Raw genomic sequence first — 14,087 nt, forward strand, 5'->3', positions numbered from 1 at the left:
TATAACAAAGCATATGCTCCTGGAAATATGATACAGAAGCTTTGAAAGGCAAGGGCTAACATAACCAAGACAGCTAGGAAAAGACAGCAACAGTGTCTGTTCAAATGAACCAGTAGGAGGTAACAATGCTTCTTCTGAGAAGCAACACATAGGGTTCTGTTCTGTCTTCAGTGTCCATATAATGACTCTGAATGACAATTGCAGGAATTAAGACATATTAATGAAAATGAAAAGGCTTCAAAACTGCCTTAGATATTTTTCATATTGGGAAGCTGAATTTGATTGCTAGGATAGTACACAAATTATATCTCAAACTTTAGAGTTAAGTAAGTCACTAAAAGAATACACACACACACACATATAGACAGAGAGACTGATAGACAAAGAGCAAAATTTTTTGATCATTTCTTTTAAAATGAATATGTTCTCAATAATGAAAAGCAAACTTCAAATTACAAAGATATTTGTCCTCAATCACAGAATTATGGTCAGATATAGGTACTAAAATTTAGGAAGGACAAAAAAAAAAAAAAAGAAAAAGAAAAAAAGAAAAAAGTGAAGATGTTGATTGGCCTATAGATCATACCATATTAGGAGAAACTGAGAGCTGTCTGGAGATGCTGATCTTGTAGAGGAAAAGATATAGGAGAAAAAGGATAGTATTTTCTAATATTTGGAGAATTTTCAGATGGACAAGGAACTCAACATTTTCTGATTCACCCCATATGGTAGAACTAGAAACATTTTTGTATGAGATGTGGATGTAGGATAGAAAGTTGGGAAGGGATTTATATGGGAAACTGCAGGAAAATATTTTAGTTCAACTTCCTGACAAATTAACATTGTCCAAAAAATACTTTGATCTGCACCAAGAAATAATGTATTTCTCATCACTAGATATTTCCAGAGCCTGCATGAACATTTATCAGGAAATGTTGTAGAAAGTTTTCCTGTTCAGGTCTAGCATGAAGTATAAGACTTTTGAATTCCCTCTATATCTAAGATTCTACAATTCTGTGAGCTAATCAACAGATTAATCAGTAGTACCCCTTATCAGAGATATGAAAGTTCAAATAAGTTTCCAAAGTTGTTTGGGGCAAGGCATAGGAAAAAGACATGAGCTGAATAATAAAAACAAAACATCAAAGAACAAAGAATTATGAAATAAATTTGTAGGTTTTGTAGGTTACTGTGAATAAAACTAGAAAGTGAATTTATCAAGGGGAAAATTGAGAAAATCTCAGAATAAATGGAAGATATGTGCTGAAGAAGGAGAAGGAGAAGCTGAAGAAGAGGGAGAAACAGGAATTTGAGAAGAACAAGTTGATGAAACAAGTTAAGACAAGGTTAGATAAGATAATAAAAGATAAGAGGTTAATAAAACCAGGTGACACTCTTGCTAATAAGGTGAAAAGTTTTAGATATTAGAAGAGTGATCAAAGACCCTCAAAAACAGTTTATCACAGATTTCTAGGAAGGCTATCGACAAAAAATTTCAAAGGACTAAGTATCTTATTTCCAGGAAGTATGGAGAAATCAAGAACTTAGTGGTGACTTGAACAAAGTGTACACTGATTGCATTTTTGCTGTAGCTAAATAACTCTTACCTGGAATTCAAAATGAGGGTTTTCCTTCCTGGAAAAGAAGACTAAGAGAGGGACTCAAGGAACTATCTTTACTTTCCAAGTTATTAAGAATAATGGAATATTCCTTCAAAAAATAAAATAAAACACTTTCACTGTGAACAAAGAGAAAAGAGTATCTGAAAGTCCCAGGAAAATCCTGACCTGTGCCAGGCAGTTGGAGATTAAGAAGATCTGAGATAAGGAAGAAAGGGAATTGGACAGAATTCTGTTTAAAAGGCGCGCTATGATTACAAAATTATGAAAGTCAGCAATAACTCAATTTGAAAAAAAGTGAAAAGGAATAAAGAAAAAAACTAATTCAACTCAACAATATTGGGAACATTTTCTTTTTAAAGAAAATAATCAAAATTTCTTGATAACATAAAATATCTACACGTCTATATAAATAAATTCTCATCGTGACTTACTTAACTCTAGTTATAATTTGTATACCTTTCTAGCAATCAAAGAGTTTCCAGGAGTTAAGTGACTTCAGACTTTGAAATATCTCCTTTTGCAGATAAAGATGAAAGTTCATTCCAGGCACCTCAGGAAGTACTTATTAACTACTTAGATGTGTAATTCCAAGTCATTTTAGAATAATGAGATAAGTGAATACACAACTATCAAAGGATTTAGATCAAGAGTTAAACAACCAATTTTTTTGTATGTCCCAGACCCCTTTAAGCATCTGGTGAAGTCTATAGACCCCCTCTCAGAATAATGTTTTCCAATGAAATAGAGTGTTACCAAAGAAAATAATTATATTGAAATATAGTTCTCCAAATATTTTTAAGTAAATTTTATTTTAGGCAAATATCAAGGATGGGAATTCTGGTTTAAAATTTAGAAAGAAACCTAAGATATGCAACATTTTTATTTTACAGAGAAGAAAATTGATGTCCCCAAAGAGAAATGATTTGATAGAAATCAGAATTTAATATGTGGCATTACTGGAACTCAGATAAGGTCTTTTAATTCCATATACAGTTCTCTTTCTCCTAAATCACAATACAAGTAACCTCCATAGTTATAATAAGTAAATTTTCCAAAGAAGCTTGGAAGATTATGCCTACCAAGGATTCTCTGAAGTAGAGGTTTCTTAGTTGAGGTCTGAGAACTATTTTCCTTAATATTTTGATGACTATTTCAACATAATTGATTTCCTTTTTAATATTATGTTTTATTTTGGGCATGTAAAAATATTATGCTAAGAAAGGATCCTTGCACTTCATCAAATTTCCAAAGGAATCCATGACATAATTAAGGTTAAGAACTCCTGCACTATAGTTTCCATGATGGGCACACATTTTTATTCTATAATTCTCTGACACAATAGGTCATTGTAATAAATATAAAATATGGAAGTATTTATCTATGGACACACTCATGAAAAAATCCTCATTTACCTCTTCTCCATGGTCCCCATCATTGTAAACCAGCTCATAACTAGCAATAGTGTCAGAGCGTGGAGGTGTCCAAGAAAGCAAAATGCTGGTTTCAGATTCAGGTTCTGCTTTGAAGTTTAGTGGCTGGCCTGGTACTAAATAGAAGAAAACAGAAAAATGGAAGAAGTAATTTGTTATTACCCTTACTGAATCACACAAGCTCAAAAGTAAAAAAGAACTAAGAATTCATCTGATTTAAATAAGGTCCATTGATGGAGCTGGTTTGAAGTAGATATGGAGCTAGAATCTATTATCACTCACCAATGTATATTATTGACAATACCTTTTACTTCTTTACAGTTTTTAGCTTTTCAAGTGCTTCTAAATTTATTCTCAAAGTTGAATTCAAGACCTATCCCAGGGCATAAATTAATTAGTCACTTGATGCAGAATTACTGTTCCATGTATGGTGAAGGTAAATATAATACTTTAAATAGGTCTTACTGAGGTGTAGTGATACTAAGGAATATAGTCAATCAGTTAACATTAGCTAAGAGCCTACTAAGTGCCAGGACCTAGATTAAGCCCTAAGGATACAAAAAAAAAAAAAAAAAGGAAAAGACATTCCCTGCTTTCCAGGAATTTATAATCTAATGGGGATATAGGAATGTAAGAGGAATATAGGACAGCTATCACCTTTAACCACAATTAGAAGCATCTGTTTTTACATCTTAATATTAAAGACATTTCTTCTGAATCTATTACTTGCAAATATGGAAATATTTCCAAATCCTGTTGTAAGCTTTGTACTGTATTTCAATAATCAAAATAATATCTATTAAATTACCTAAGAATAACTACATTGACCTTATAATAAATTATAGTTTTGGGAGAACAGGATAATTCGGTCTAAAGTAAGCTGATCTTAGTAACATTCTTTCTTTTTTCATTCCCTAAGCAATTTTAAAATACTTAAAATATAAACATAATAGAATTATTTTAAATGCCATTGTCTATTTAATTATGCATGAGAAGAGTAGAATTAGATTACCTCCCAGATTATGGGCCTTCACTTGAACACATTTAATAATTTTATTTATATTTAATTAAGTGGATCACAAGAATGCTGGAGATAGCTCCTCTGGGTTCAAATATCCATGCAGATGATATTAGCCCTTCTTTTCTGAGCTCTATCACATGAAAAGCAAATGTCTAGTGGACATTAGCACCCTTATGTCCCCATGGGCCTCTCATGCTTAACAGGTACAAAAAAAAATGTGTTATCATTCCCCTAAATCTTCCCTTATTCTTAATTTCCCAGATTTGTTGGGAAGACCATCATGCTTCCTGTTACTCAGGTTCATACAAGGACTCAGGTTCACTCTAAGCAACTCAAGATCATCCTCAGATGCTTGTTCTTTCTCATATCCATATCTAATTACTTGCCAAGGCTTTTAAATTCTACACCCATAACATCTCTCATATCCATTCACTCTACACACATGATCACAACTCTAGCTCCAACTAATTTATTAACCTCTTGCCTGGACAACTGTAATAATTTCCTAGTTGATTTCTCTAGCCCAAGACTCTTATCTCTTTTATCCTCTATAGACTTTCGCAATTAATATTTCTGAAGAACAAATTTGATCTTGTAATTTCTCTGCTCAAAACCTCCAATGGCTTCCTATTGCCACTAGGATAAAAATACAAACTTTTCTGCTTAGTATTTAAAGCCTTTCCCAATCTGACTTCAACCTTTTTGTATGATAGGACTTTCCTTATTGCACTCATGTTCTAGCCAAAATAACTTACTTACTTACACTTTGCCAACCTTCCATCTTCTATTTCTGTGTCTTTGCATAAGTTGTCCTCCATGATGAGAGCATACTCTCTCCCTCACTTCTATAAACTGGAAGCCCCAGCTTCCTTCCAGAATTAAGTCTAGAAGTTTTAAGTCAAGTTTTACTTTTTATAAAATCTTTGCTGTACCTTTCCCCAGCATCCTTCATCCCACCATTTGATAGCATTGGTCCTCAACTCTGCAGGACTTACATTGTTCAGCCTATATTTTCTGTTTATTCTGTACATATCCTCTCTAGTATTCCCATTACCACTTCTATCAGTAGTCATACAGGAATTCTTTAAAATTAAGGGCTATTTTTATTTACCTATTTTTATTCCTGTCACAAGTACCTTTGTAGTGCAGAACTTGGTAATTACTAAAGATTTTTAAAATTAAATTGAATGTAACACTTTTTGAGGTTTGCAAAGGCCTTTTTTGGCAAAATATTGGAAAGCTAGTAGTTATTCCTTATTTGCAAATAATAAAACTGATAGATCAAGGGTCTTAACATAAATGCAAAATCTGAAAAAAAACAAAACAAAAACAACAACAACAACAACAACAACAACAAAAACAGAGGCAGGATTCAAGGCCCCCTTGTCTAAATTTAATTCTAACATACTTACTGATCTATATTGTGGTGTCTTCAGTCTTTAATAGAACTCCTGTACAATATTATTCTCATTTAGCACTTTTCATTTAATCCTACATCAGCCTTAAAATAAATATTCAGTTGAAAAAAGCAAATCTTAAACTCTTCAAAGACTTTATTTGAACTGTGTGTGGGAATAAGCAATCCTAACCATTAAGTCAGTTTCTGATTCAAATAATCATGTGTTTTTTTCCCACTATATGAATATTAAAATATGTTTTTAATTGGTTTGGACAAGTTTCCCAGTGCCCTCAAGTCCAAAGTGAATAATTTGTGAAACTGCTAAGTTTTTCAATTAAAAAAAAAAAAAATCATCCTATCATTAAGCAACAAATGCCATCTAAGTTTTCAGTAAAAAATATAAAATTATGAAAGACACAGTTCAGTGTTTGAATCTCAAGAATGAAATAATTTTTATATAGTTGATAATTTTTTTTTGAGTAAGACTCATAATGATCAAGGATCATAAATTACAAGCTGAGTGGTGCCTTAGAATTTGTCATCACCTCCATTTTTCAGGCAAGAAAACTGAAGAAGATCAGAATCCCTTACATTATTATTCAGATGCTTTTCATTAGCAACATATTAGAAACAGATCAAATGCTAAAGGCAACTTCCAATTTAATCTTGATCATTTATTTTTCTATGAATGCATATACATACATACATACATACTAAAATGTTTCTTCTCTAAAAAAAAAAAAATGACTGTGACTGAAAAGATATGTAATAATGATTTCTAGGAATCCTTCTGCTGTGCCATCATTTTAAATCAATTCATTTCAAAGATATATACCGTGTGTGCATATATATATATGTATATAGTTTAAATGTTTAAGCTTAAGGGCGACAAGAATGCCTAATTCATATTTCCAATTTCCTACACCATCTTTTTCTTTTTTTTTTTTTTAATTACAGACTTTAAAATTCTCATTAATTTGATGCCTGAGGAAAGTATTTTTTGAATAGGGTATCTATATTTTTGGAAAAGAATCTGCCCAGTGGGCGACCTAACAATCATTCAGCCAGACAGAAGAAGATAAAAGGATATAAAACATCAAGGAAGGAGAATGGAGGGGGAAAAAACATAAACAAGCTAAGAAATAGAAAAGCAAAAGGGAATATAATTTATTCCAGAAAGAAAAGTGCATAGGAGCAAATAGAAAAGTATCTCTAAAAGTCTAATATTTGGAGAGCCATAAAGTTGTGACAAGAGTCACACATTCTATGCATAAACCCTCCTGGGGACTCACCTATATATACCTACAAACATAATTAAATTGTTTCTCTAAATTGAATATGTTTAAAATATATTGGATTACTTGCTCTCTATGGGAGGGGGATGGGAAGAAGGGGGGGAGACAATTTTGGAACACGAAGTTTTGCAAAGGTGAATGCTGAAAACTCTTTGCATGTATTTTTAAAATAAAAAAGCTATTATTAAAAAAAAATGTGTCTCTAGTATAATTTTACCTTCCATTTTATATGGAAGAAAATAAAATCTCTTTGCTCAAATTTTTAAAATTATTTTTCCTTGTTATTTTAATTTTGCTCAAATGGCACTTTGTGTTACATTTTAATTATATCTCTCTCAATTCCTGGAAAGCACTACAAACTCTGCTTAGTGCCTGCCCCTCCTCCACCTTCACCCCTACTCTGTGTATCAGACTGTAGAATTCTTAGGGGGAGAGATCCCATCATTTTTCATCTCAGCCAAAAAAAAAAAAAAAAAAATTACCTTGTGTTTAAGACAATTTTGTCAAATTGAATGGATGACATGTAATAAAAACTGTAACACAGTAAATATAAATATAGTATAGTAGTCAATGTGTCATAGGCATCTTACTAAAAAGTTGTTTTCAAGATAAACCTTGTTGGGTAAATATTCAGCTTTTCATGTTAATAGAAAATTAAATAGCTGTGTGAAAATAACTAGGAAATCTAATTACTTTTTAATTATTTATATTGTTTCTGTTTCACTCAATCTATCTTGGAAATAAAATAACAGAACAGTATCAATTTCTTATCCTGAAGCCCTGACAAAATTATTCCTCTGCTTTCTCCCCAGCCTGCCTCCCCATTCCCCAAAGTATTACTAGAGTTTAGTATGGTGATTTGAACACATTAAACTATTGAAAAATTCTTACTGAAGCAAACTGAATTTTTTCCCTCATTGAGGGGTACTTCCTAAGATCCTCAATTTATCACCATATCTCACTTTCATAATAATTAAATAGTACATTAGATACAGAGTATATAGAGTTAGGTTAAACTCATATTCCTTATAATGAGTAAATTAAAATATTGATGACTAGATTAGTTTGATAGTAGCTTTAACTGAAGTTTTCATATGCAGGGGGATTCCCCCTAAAGTCATCTATTTGCTTTTAAAGCATTTTACTAGACCATTTAGTTTAATGAAACTTTAAATCAGAGCTTCCTTATTATTTGTGCCTTTGCATTCTGTGATCATTGTGTACCATACTAATATGTTTTCTTTTTAAATTCAGTATTTAGTTTTTTATTACAAAGATTAATCCTTTCCTAATATTCATCCAGAGGGTAAAAGTACTCAGACTTCTTAGGAAGATTTCAATTAAAGATGGCTTATCCCAAAGAGTCATTTTCCATATTCAAATCAAATGCATGCATAACTGATATTTAAAAAGAAAAAAAAAAAAAAAAAAAAAAAAGAAAAAAAGACAAAGAAAATCCCAGAAACAGCTGTGAAATGAATGAGATTTATTTTTAAATTCTCAAACATTTTTCTTCCCAATGATCATAACACTTTTACAAAAGCAAAGGCTTCTGAGGACACAGACTTTCCAGGTTTATGCCATCATGGTACAAAGTAGTATTCATCATGGTTCAACTGAACTCTGTGCCAAATATTGTGGCTACAGAGACAATTATATTATGTGTATATTTTAATGCTCCATAAGGGAATATTTACTTCTACCCTAGCCTTACAAATTGACTATTATTTATTTTCATTTTATTTTACCCTGGAGTCTTTCAATCTCATCTATGCCTTTTTGTGTGTATGTATGTAATTTATATCCAGCTGGGAGGCCACTTTTTTTTTTCCTCAAGCTACATATCTAATGCTGAACATCTAAACTGGCTTTCTAGCACTGAAATGACATCAGAAAAATATAAAATATGGACAAAGCAAAACTTCTGGGATAAGTGAAGAGAAAAACACATTCTACTAACAGGCTCAAGCCTCCTTCATCTGTAAGTTTTATGAAGCCAATGTAAGAAGCAAATATAATTTTTATAAAATGAAGCTGAAAATCTAAATGTCATTTGCAAAATTCTCTCTTTATGATGATCATAAAAATACTATACACTTCTACCCCAAATCTGATGAGTATTTATTAGATGCCTACTACATGCTAGGCATTGTGCTAACCCTTGAAGACACAATTTATAAAAAGAGTTTCTGCCCATATCTAATGTAGGAGACAAGACAATGCACAAAAGAGAATTAGGGAACAGGATATCAAGGAGACCAGAGGGGCATCTCATTTTTTAGAGTTGAAACAAAGCAGAGCAGCAGATATAGAGTCCAGTTTCTGAGCTCTAGAAAGAAAAATACTCCATCATCTAGCCCTCTAATCAGAGGAAAAAGGAAGCTGAGGAAGGTAGTATTAGTCAAAGAATGAGTTAACAGCATGGTGATATGATAAAAGTGACAAGCTTAACCTGGGAGGAGTATCTTGTTCCTTTATAACCCTCCTATCAAGGGTAGGGCTTCATGTGTTTCCTCTCTAATTGCTACAACTTTAATGGCCAAAAAAACTCATAAATGATACTTTTATATTTGTCTCCAAAGGGGGGGGGGGGGAGTTAAGATTTAAAAAAATCACCCACAAGAAAAATTCCATTATCTTCATGTAATTTTCCCCACTGAAAAATTTCTATATAAATCATATAGAAGACATTTTACTTCTTTATTAGCTGCATAAGAAGGAGAGTAAAGCAGAAGGAAATTTAAGGAAAGCCTAGAAAGCCATTGAAATCTGGGAAGCATGAAAAGAGACTGATATTTGGTTAAAATTTAGGGAATATATTTTTCCAAAGAAAGTACATAATGCAATATGCTGATTATTGTTTCTAGTATCAGGCCATGCAGGCAAAACAAAACTGGTTCTAGGGAAAGTATATAGTTAAATGCATGAAGAAGAAAAATATAAGGAATTAGTATCTACTTTAGTGATAAAATGATAACAATACTAATAACAGCAAAAAGGCAGAATAGTAGGTATTAGAAATAAAGCTACAAAAAACAAATTTCATGCCATGAACTTGTCAAATTAAAAATAAATAATTGAATAAGCGTGCATATGAACACTACATTCAACCATCATTAAAGAGCAATAGATAAAAGTTAAATTATATGTGTGGATATCACAATATTAGCAAGATTAGCCCCTTATCTTAAACTTCCATAAGGGAATTAAGCTCTAATTCTCTCTAACCTAAGATATAAAAGGGTAGCAGTATGGTTTAGAGGAAAAACTGTTAACTCCAGGAGCATTGACTTCAAACCTTGCATCAAACACTATGTGACTTTTGGTACTTTATTTAATCTTCAGTTTTAGTTTCCTTATCTTTTGCAAAACTGGATTAATACTAACTAGTATCCTCTTTAGAGGATATCTTGGATTCAAAGGAGATAATGTATATAAAAGATCACATAAATGTCTTAATTATTGAAACTCATAGTTGTCATTTTAATTTTCATTGAAAACCTTGTGAATTCCTGGAATTTTTTTTTAAAGATTCTGATAGTTGAACAAGTATTAATCCCTGTTTGAATATCCTATAAGAGACCTAATATTAAGAAAAAATCTAATGTACATATTAATTATTTTATTTGAATTATCCAAATTTTGTCCTTGTATAATTACAAGTTATTTGAAATATTCCTTCATTTGCACATTCATTCTTTCATTCACACATTTATTAATTAAACATAGAGCAAGGCATTGTGGGAAATATATTTAAAAAAAAAACAACACAATTCCCACACACAAGTTGCTATATTCCATTATCTCCAGCCTTCAAATAAGAGCCATTACAATTTTTACGTGCTTATTACATTATTAAATTATTATATTATTGGGTATAATTTTAACAATACATGCATTGCTTTCATAAAAAGATAAATATAATATTCATTTGTTTGAACCATAATTCTATATATTCTCCAAGACTATGTGGCTAAAAATACTATTCATAAAACCATTTAATGTATTTTTGTAAAGGTCTATAATATAAATCCCTCCTTCAATTTAGTTCCAGGAAAATAAGTTTTCTAAAACCAAATCTGTATGCTTCCTCTTGTCAAAAAGTGAAAGTCGTAACACTATAAACTTATCTTTTTGTCTTATGTCTTAAAAATGTAGGATTAGATGTGTTTTCCAAGTTTTAAAAATATCTAAATTACCTTGTCTCAAGTTCTGCTCCTTTTAGACAGATTACTATATTTAAATATCTTGATATAGTGAAGAAAATCATTTGAAAATTCAAGGAAAATGCAAATAATGAAATGTGAGCCCAAACTATAATCCAAATGTAGAATATCTCCTAGAAAGTTATAAACAAATACAAATTATATATATATATATATATATATATATATTCTGGTCTTATGAATATCTGCCCCTAAGAAAATGAAAAGAAAGATGAAGAGAGTGCATTTCCCATAGCTCACTGTCAGCTTACCTCCTGTCTGAGTGATGACTTGAATGTCACTTGAAAGGGGACCATCTCCAATTGAGGTAAAAGCCAAGACCTTCACGGAGTATGTTTTCTGTGGCACTAAATTCCCAATAGTAGTTATCTGACTATCAGCAACATTGTGCTTCATCCAGTTGTTGACATGCTGAGAAGGGTCCATTGTATAATAAACTCTATAACCTTGGATCTGTCCATTGGGCTCTTCGGGTTCTTTCCATTGAACCAAAATGGTGGTTGAACTCAACATTCGAGCCTGTACATCGCGAGGGGCACTGGAAGGTGCTTGCTCTGAGGTCTGAGTTAAGACAGGCTCGCTAGGTGGACCTCGCCCAATGTTATTGACAGCTACCACCCGAAATTCATAATCAGAGTAGGGGCTTAGGCCAGCCACACTGTAACGAGTTGTTGCCACTCCATCAATTTCTTTATAAGCTTCCTCAGAATTTTTAGGTTTGTGCTGGATAATATAATAAGAAACTGGTTCAGGATTCCCTGAGTCCCATGTCAAGGTAATGCTTGTTGCTGTGCTCTCTGTTACTACAGGAGTCCCAGGAGGCTTGGGCAAGGCTTTAAAAAAAAAAAAAAATCAAAATAAGAAATGAAATTAATTGACAGAACATTCCCATCACTGACTTAATATTAAGTATTATTTGGAATTTATTTAAGTTATTTTCATAGGAACAAAAAAAGTCTTAAAGATGAAATGGTGAGATCAGAGGTGAACATGTACATAAAATATAACAGCTGTCAGGAATTATAGATATCAGATAACCTAAATTCATTCTACAGATGAAGAAACTAAATTCCATATGGTTAAAGAGACTGAGGCACATTACACACTGGTAATAAATAATAGATCAATAACTCAAATCCACAAATAATGATGATTCTCCTGATACTGACAGGTAGCATTCCAAAAATGCTTCTAAATTCTAAAATTATAAGCAAATCACTATTAAACAGTCAATATGTTGCAACTAATATATTCATTTCTGCATAAAATGATCACACTATTTTAATATTCTATAATTAAATTATTATAGAGGTTCCAATTATATCTTTGTTTTTATGAAATTGTTGACCATTACTATGATTTATTTGATGCTGAGACCTGGGTTGAGAATCTAACACCCAATTTTATCTATGTCTTTCTAGAAAAAATACTTTTAAATCATTTTATAATGTAGTTTACAGGGAAAAGTTTGTCAAGACGTAGGAACTGCTTGCAATTAATTTAACAGACACACATCAGGAAGATAGAAGCATCAGTTGCACTGAGAAGTATTTTTATCCCCAGACTGAAGTATGAATGATCATAGATATAGAATTAAAACAAATTATTCCTCCTTCAATAATAACATTAAGTATTAGGATGAATTGAAGATTCTGCTCCATATTTGTCAATCTGATAACATCTCAAAGGAGAAATAATATGGAAAAATCGTATTTGGGATTTTTATTTTAAATGACTTTAAGTAATCTTATTCCATGTTGATTCAGTTCTTTTTCCTCTTTTTCTTTCCTGAAGGACATCTATAGTATCAAACTATTGGCATATCAAAAGATTTTTTTTTTAATTATAGGGATCATTATTTGAGTTGTAAATAAATGACAAGGGCAATTATTTGGTGAGAAAATACATTTAAAGAGATGCTTTGCACAACATCATTATAAGCCAAAGTATACAGAATTAATATGTGTAGAAGTTTTTTTTTTTTTTTTTTAAGTATCTTTTCAAGTTGACTAATGAAACCTAGAATGCAAATCCAAAGTACACATATATGGCATTTAACATACCTTTGACTGTGATCTGTGCTATTGCTTCAATGACACCCAGGGTTGACATAGCGACACAGGTATAATTTGCTGACTGCCTTACATCATTTAGTTCTAGGACATTTCGTCCTATTGGCATGTCATCTTCAGGTGTCAGATCTTCTGCCCCTAGCATCCATTTAACATATGGCATTGGTGACCCCACAGCAACACAGGTGATGTTAACGCTCCCGCCTGGCATGATTTCATGATTAGTGGGTGGGATAGAGAATCTGGGTGGGACACGGCGAACTGGAACAAAACACACAAAAAGATAATAAGGTACAAAGGAAGGCAAGAAAGAGGGTTTATTAAACACATGACATGCACTGTACAGACACAATTAAACAATTTAAACATATTTTGATTTTCAAGAAACAAACAAAAAAAAAGTATATATGAATATATAATACAGACCATACAAGTATGGTATCTGCACACATAAAAAAAATAATAATAAAATTTATGTTTACTTGTTGATATCTTAGACACATTCATACAAAAATCGATTCAGACTTACTAGGGCCCCACGTGACTAACTACATACTAACACAAACACCATGCATAAGATAAACACAGAAACATATACATGCATGCATATAAATATATGCATGCATGTATATGCAAAGAAAGAAACTGGAGGGTCAACAGCATGCTTGAGTTGAGTACCAAAACCAACTTCAATGCTGCGTACTTCCAGCTGATGTGAATAAATGTGTGGGACCACATTGTCACATCATAGCCCTGGAACACATCACCTACAGTACACTGAAAGTGCAATTTGATTTGCTTTCAGACTCAAAGTGGATGCAGCCTCAAGACCTCACACTAACACTGAAATGGACATAGAAAAAAATATATATATATATTCACTGGAGAAGAAAACAAGACAAAACCAGTAAGGACACTGGATTTGGTCATGCATGACATGCAAATGATAGAATCTTGAGACCCATGCTTAGGTCAGTAGAGATGTGTATAGAATTGAAATAAAATATAAGAAAAAGGAGAAA

General features: G+C 32.0%; 1 protein-coding gene across 1 annotated transcript in view; it reads right to left on the minus strand.

Annotated features, from left to right (window-relative positions):
• The window catches only part of PTPRD (protein tyrosine phosphatase receptor type D), a 2,806,204-nt gene that overhangs the window by 192,003 nt on the left and 2,600,114 nt on the right, over positions 1–14,087 (minus strand). The window contains 3 exon segments of the mRNA XM_074282898.1: positions 3,035–3,168; positions 11,245–11,826; positions 13,057–13,326. Coding sequence (XP_074138999.1) covers positions 3,035–3,168; positions 11,245–11,826; positions 13,057–13,326 — 986 coding nt within the window.

The sequence above is a fragment of the Sminthopsis crassicaudata genome, chromosome 1 (genome assembly GCF_048593235.1).
Source record: "Sminthopsis crassicaudata isolate SCR6 chromosome 1, ASM4859323v1, whole genome shotgun sequence".
Classification (NCBI taxonomy): Eukaryota; Metazoa; Chordata; class Mammalia; order Dasyuromorphia; family Dasyuridae; genus Sminthopsis; species Sminthopsis crassicaudata.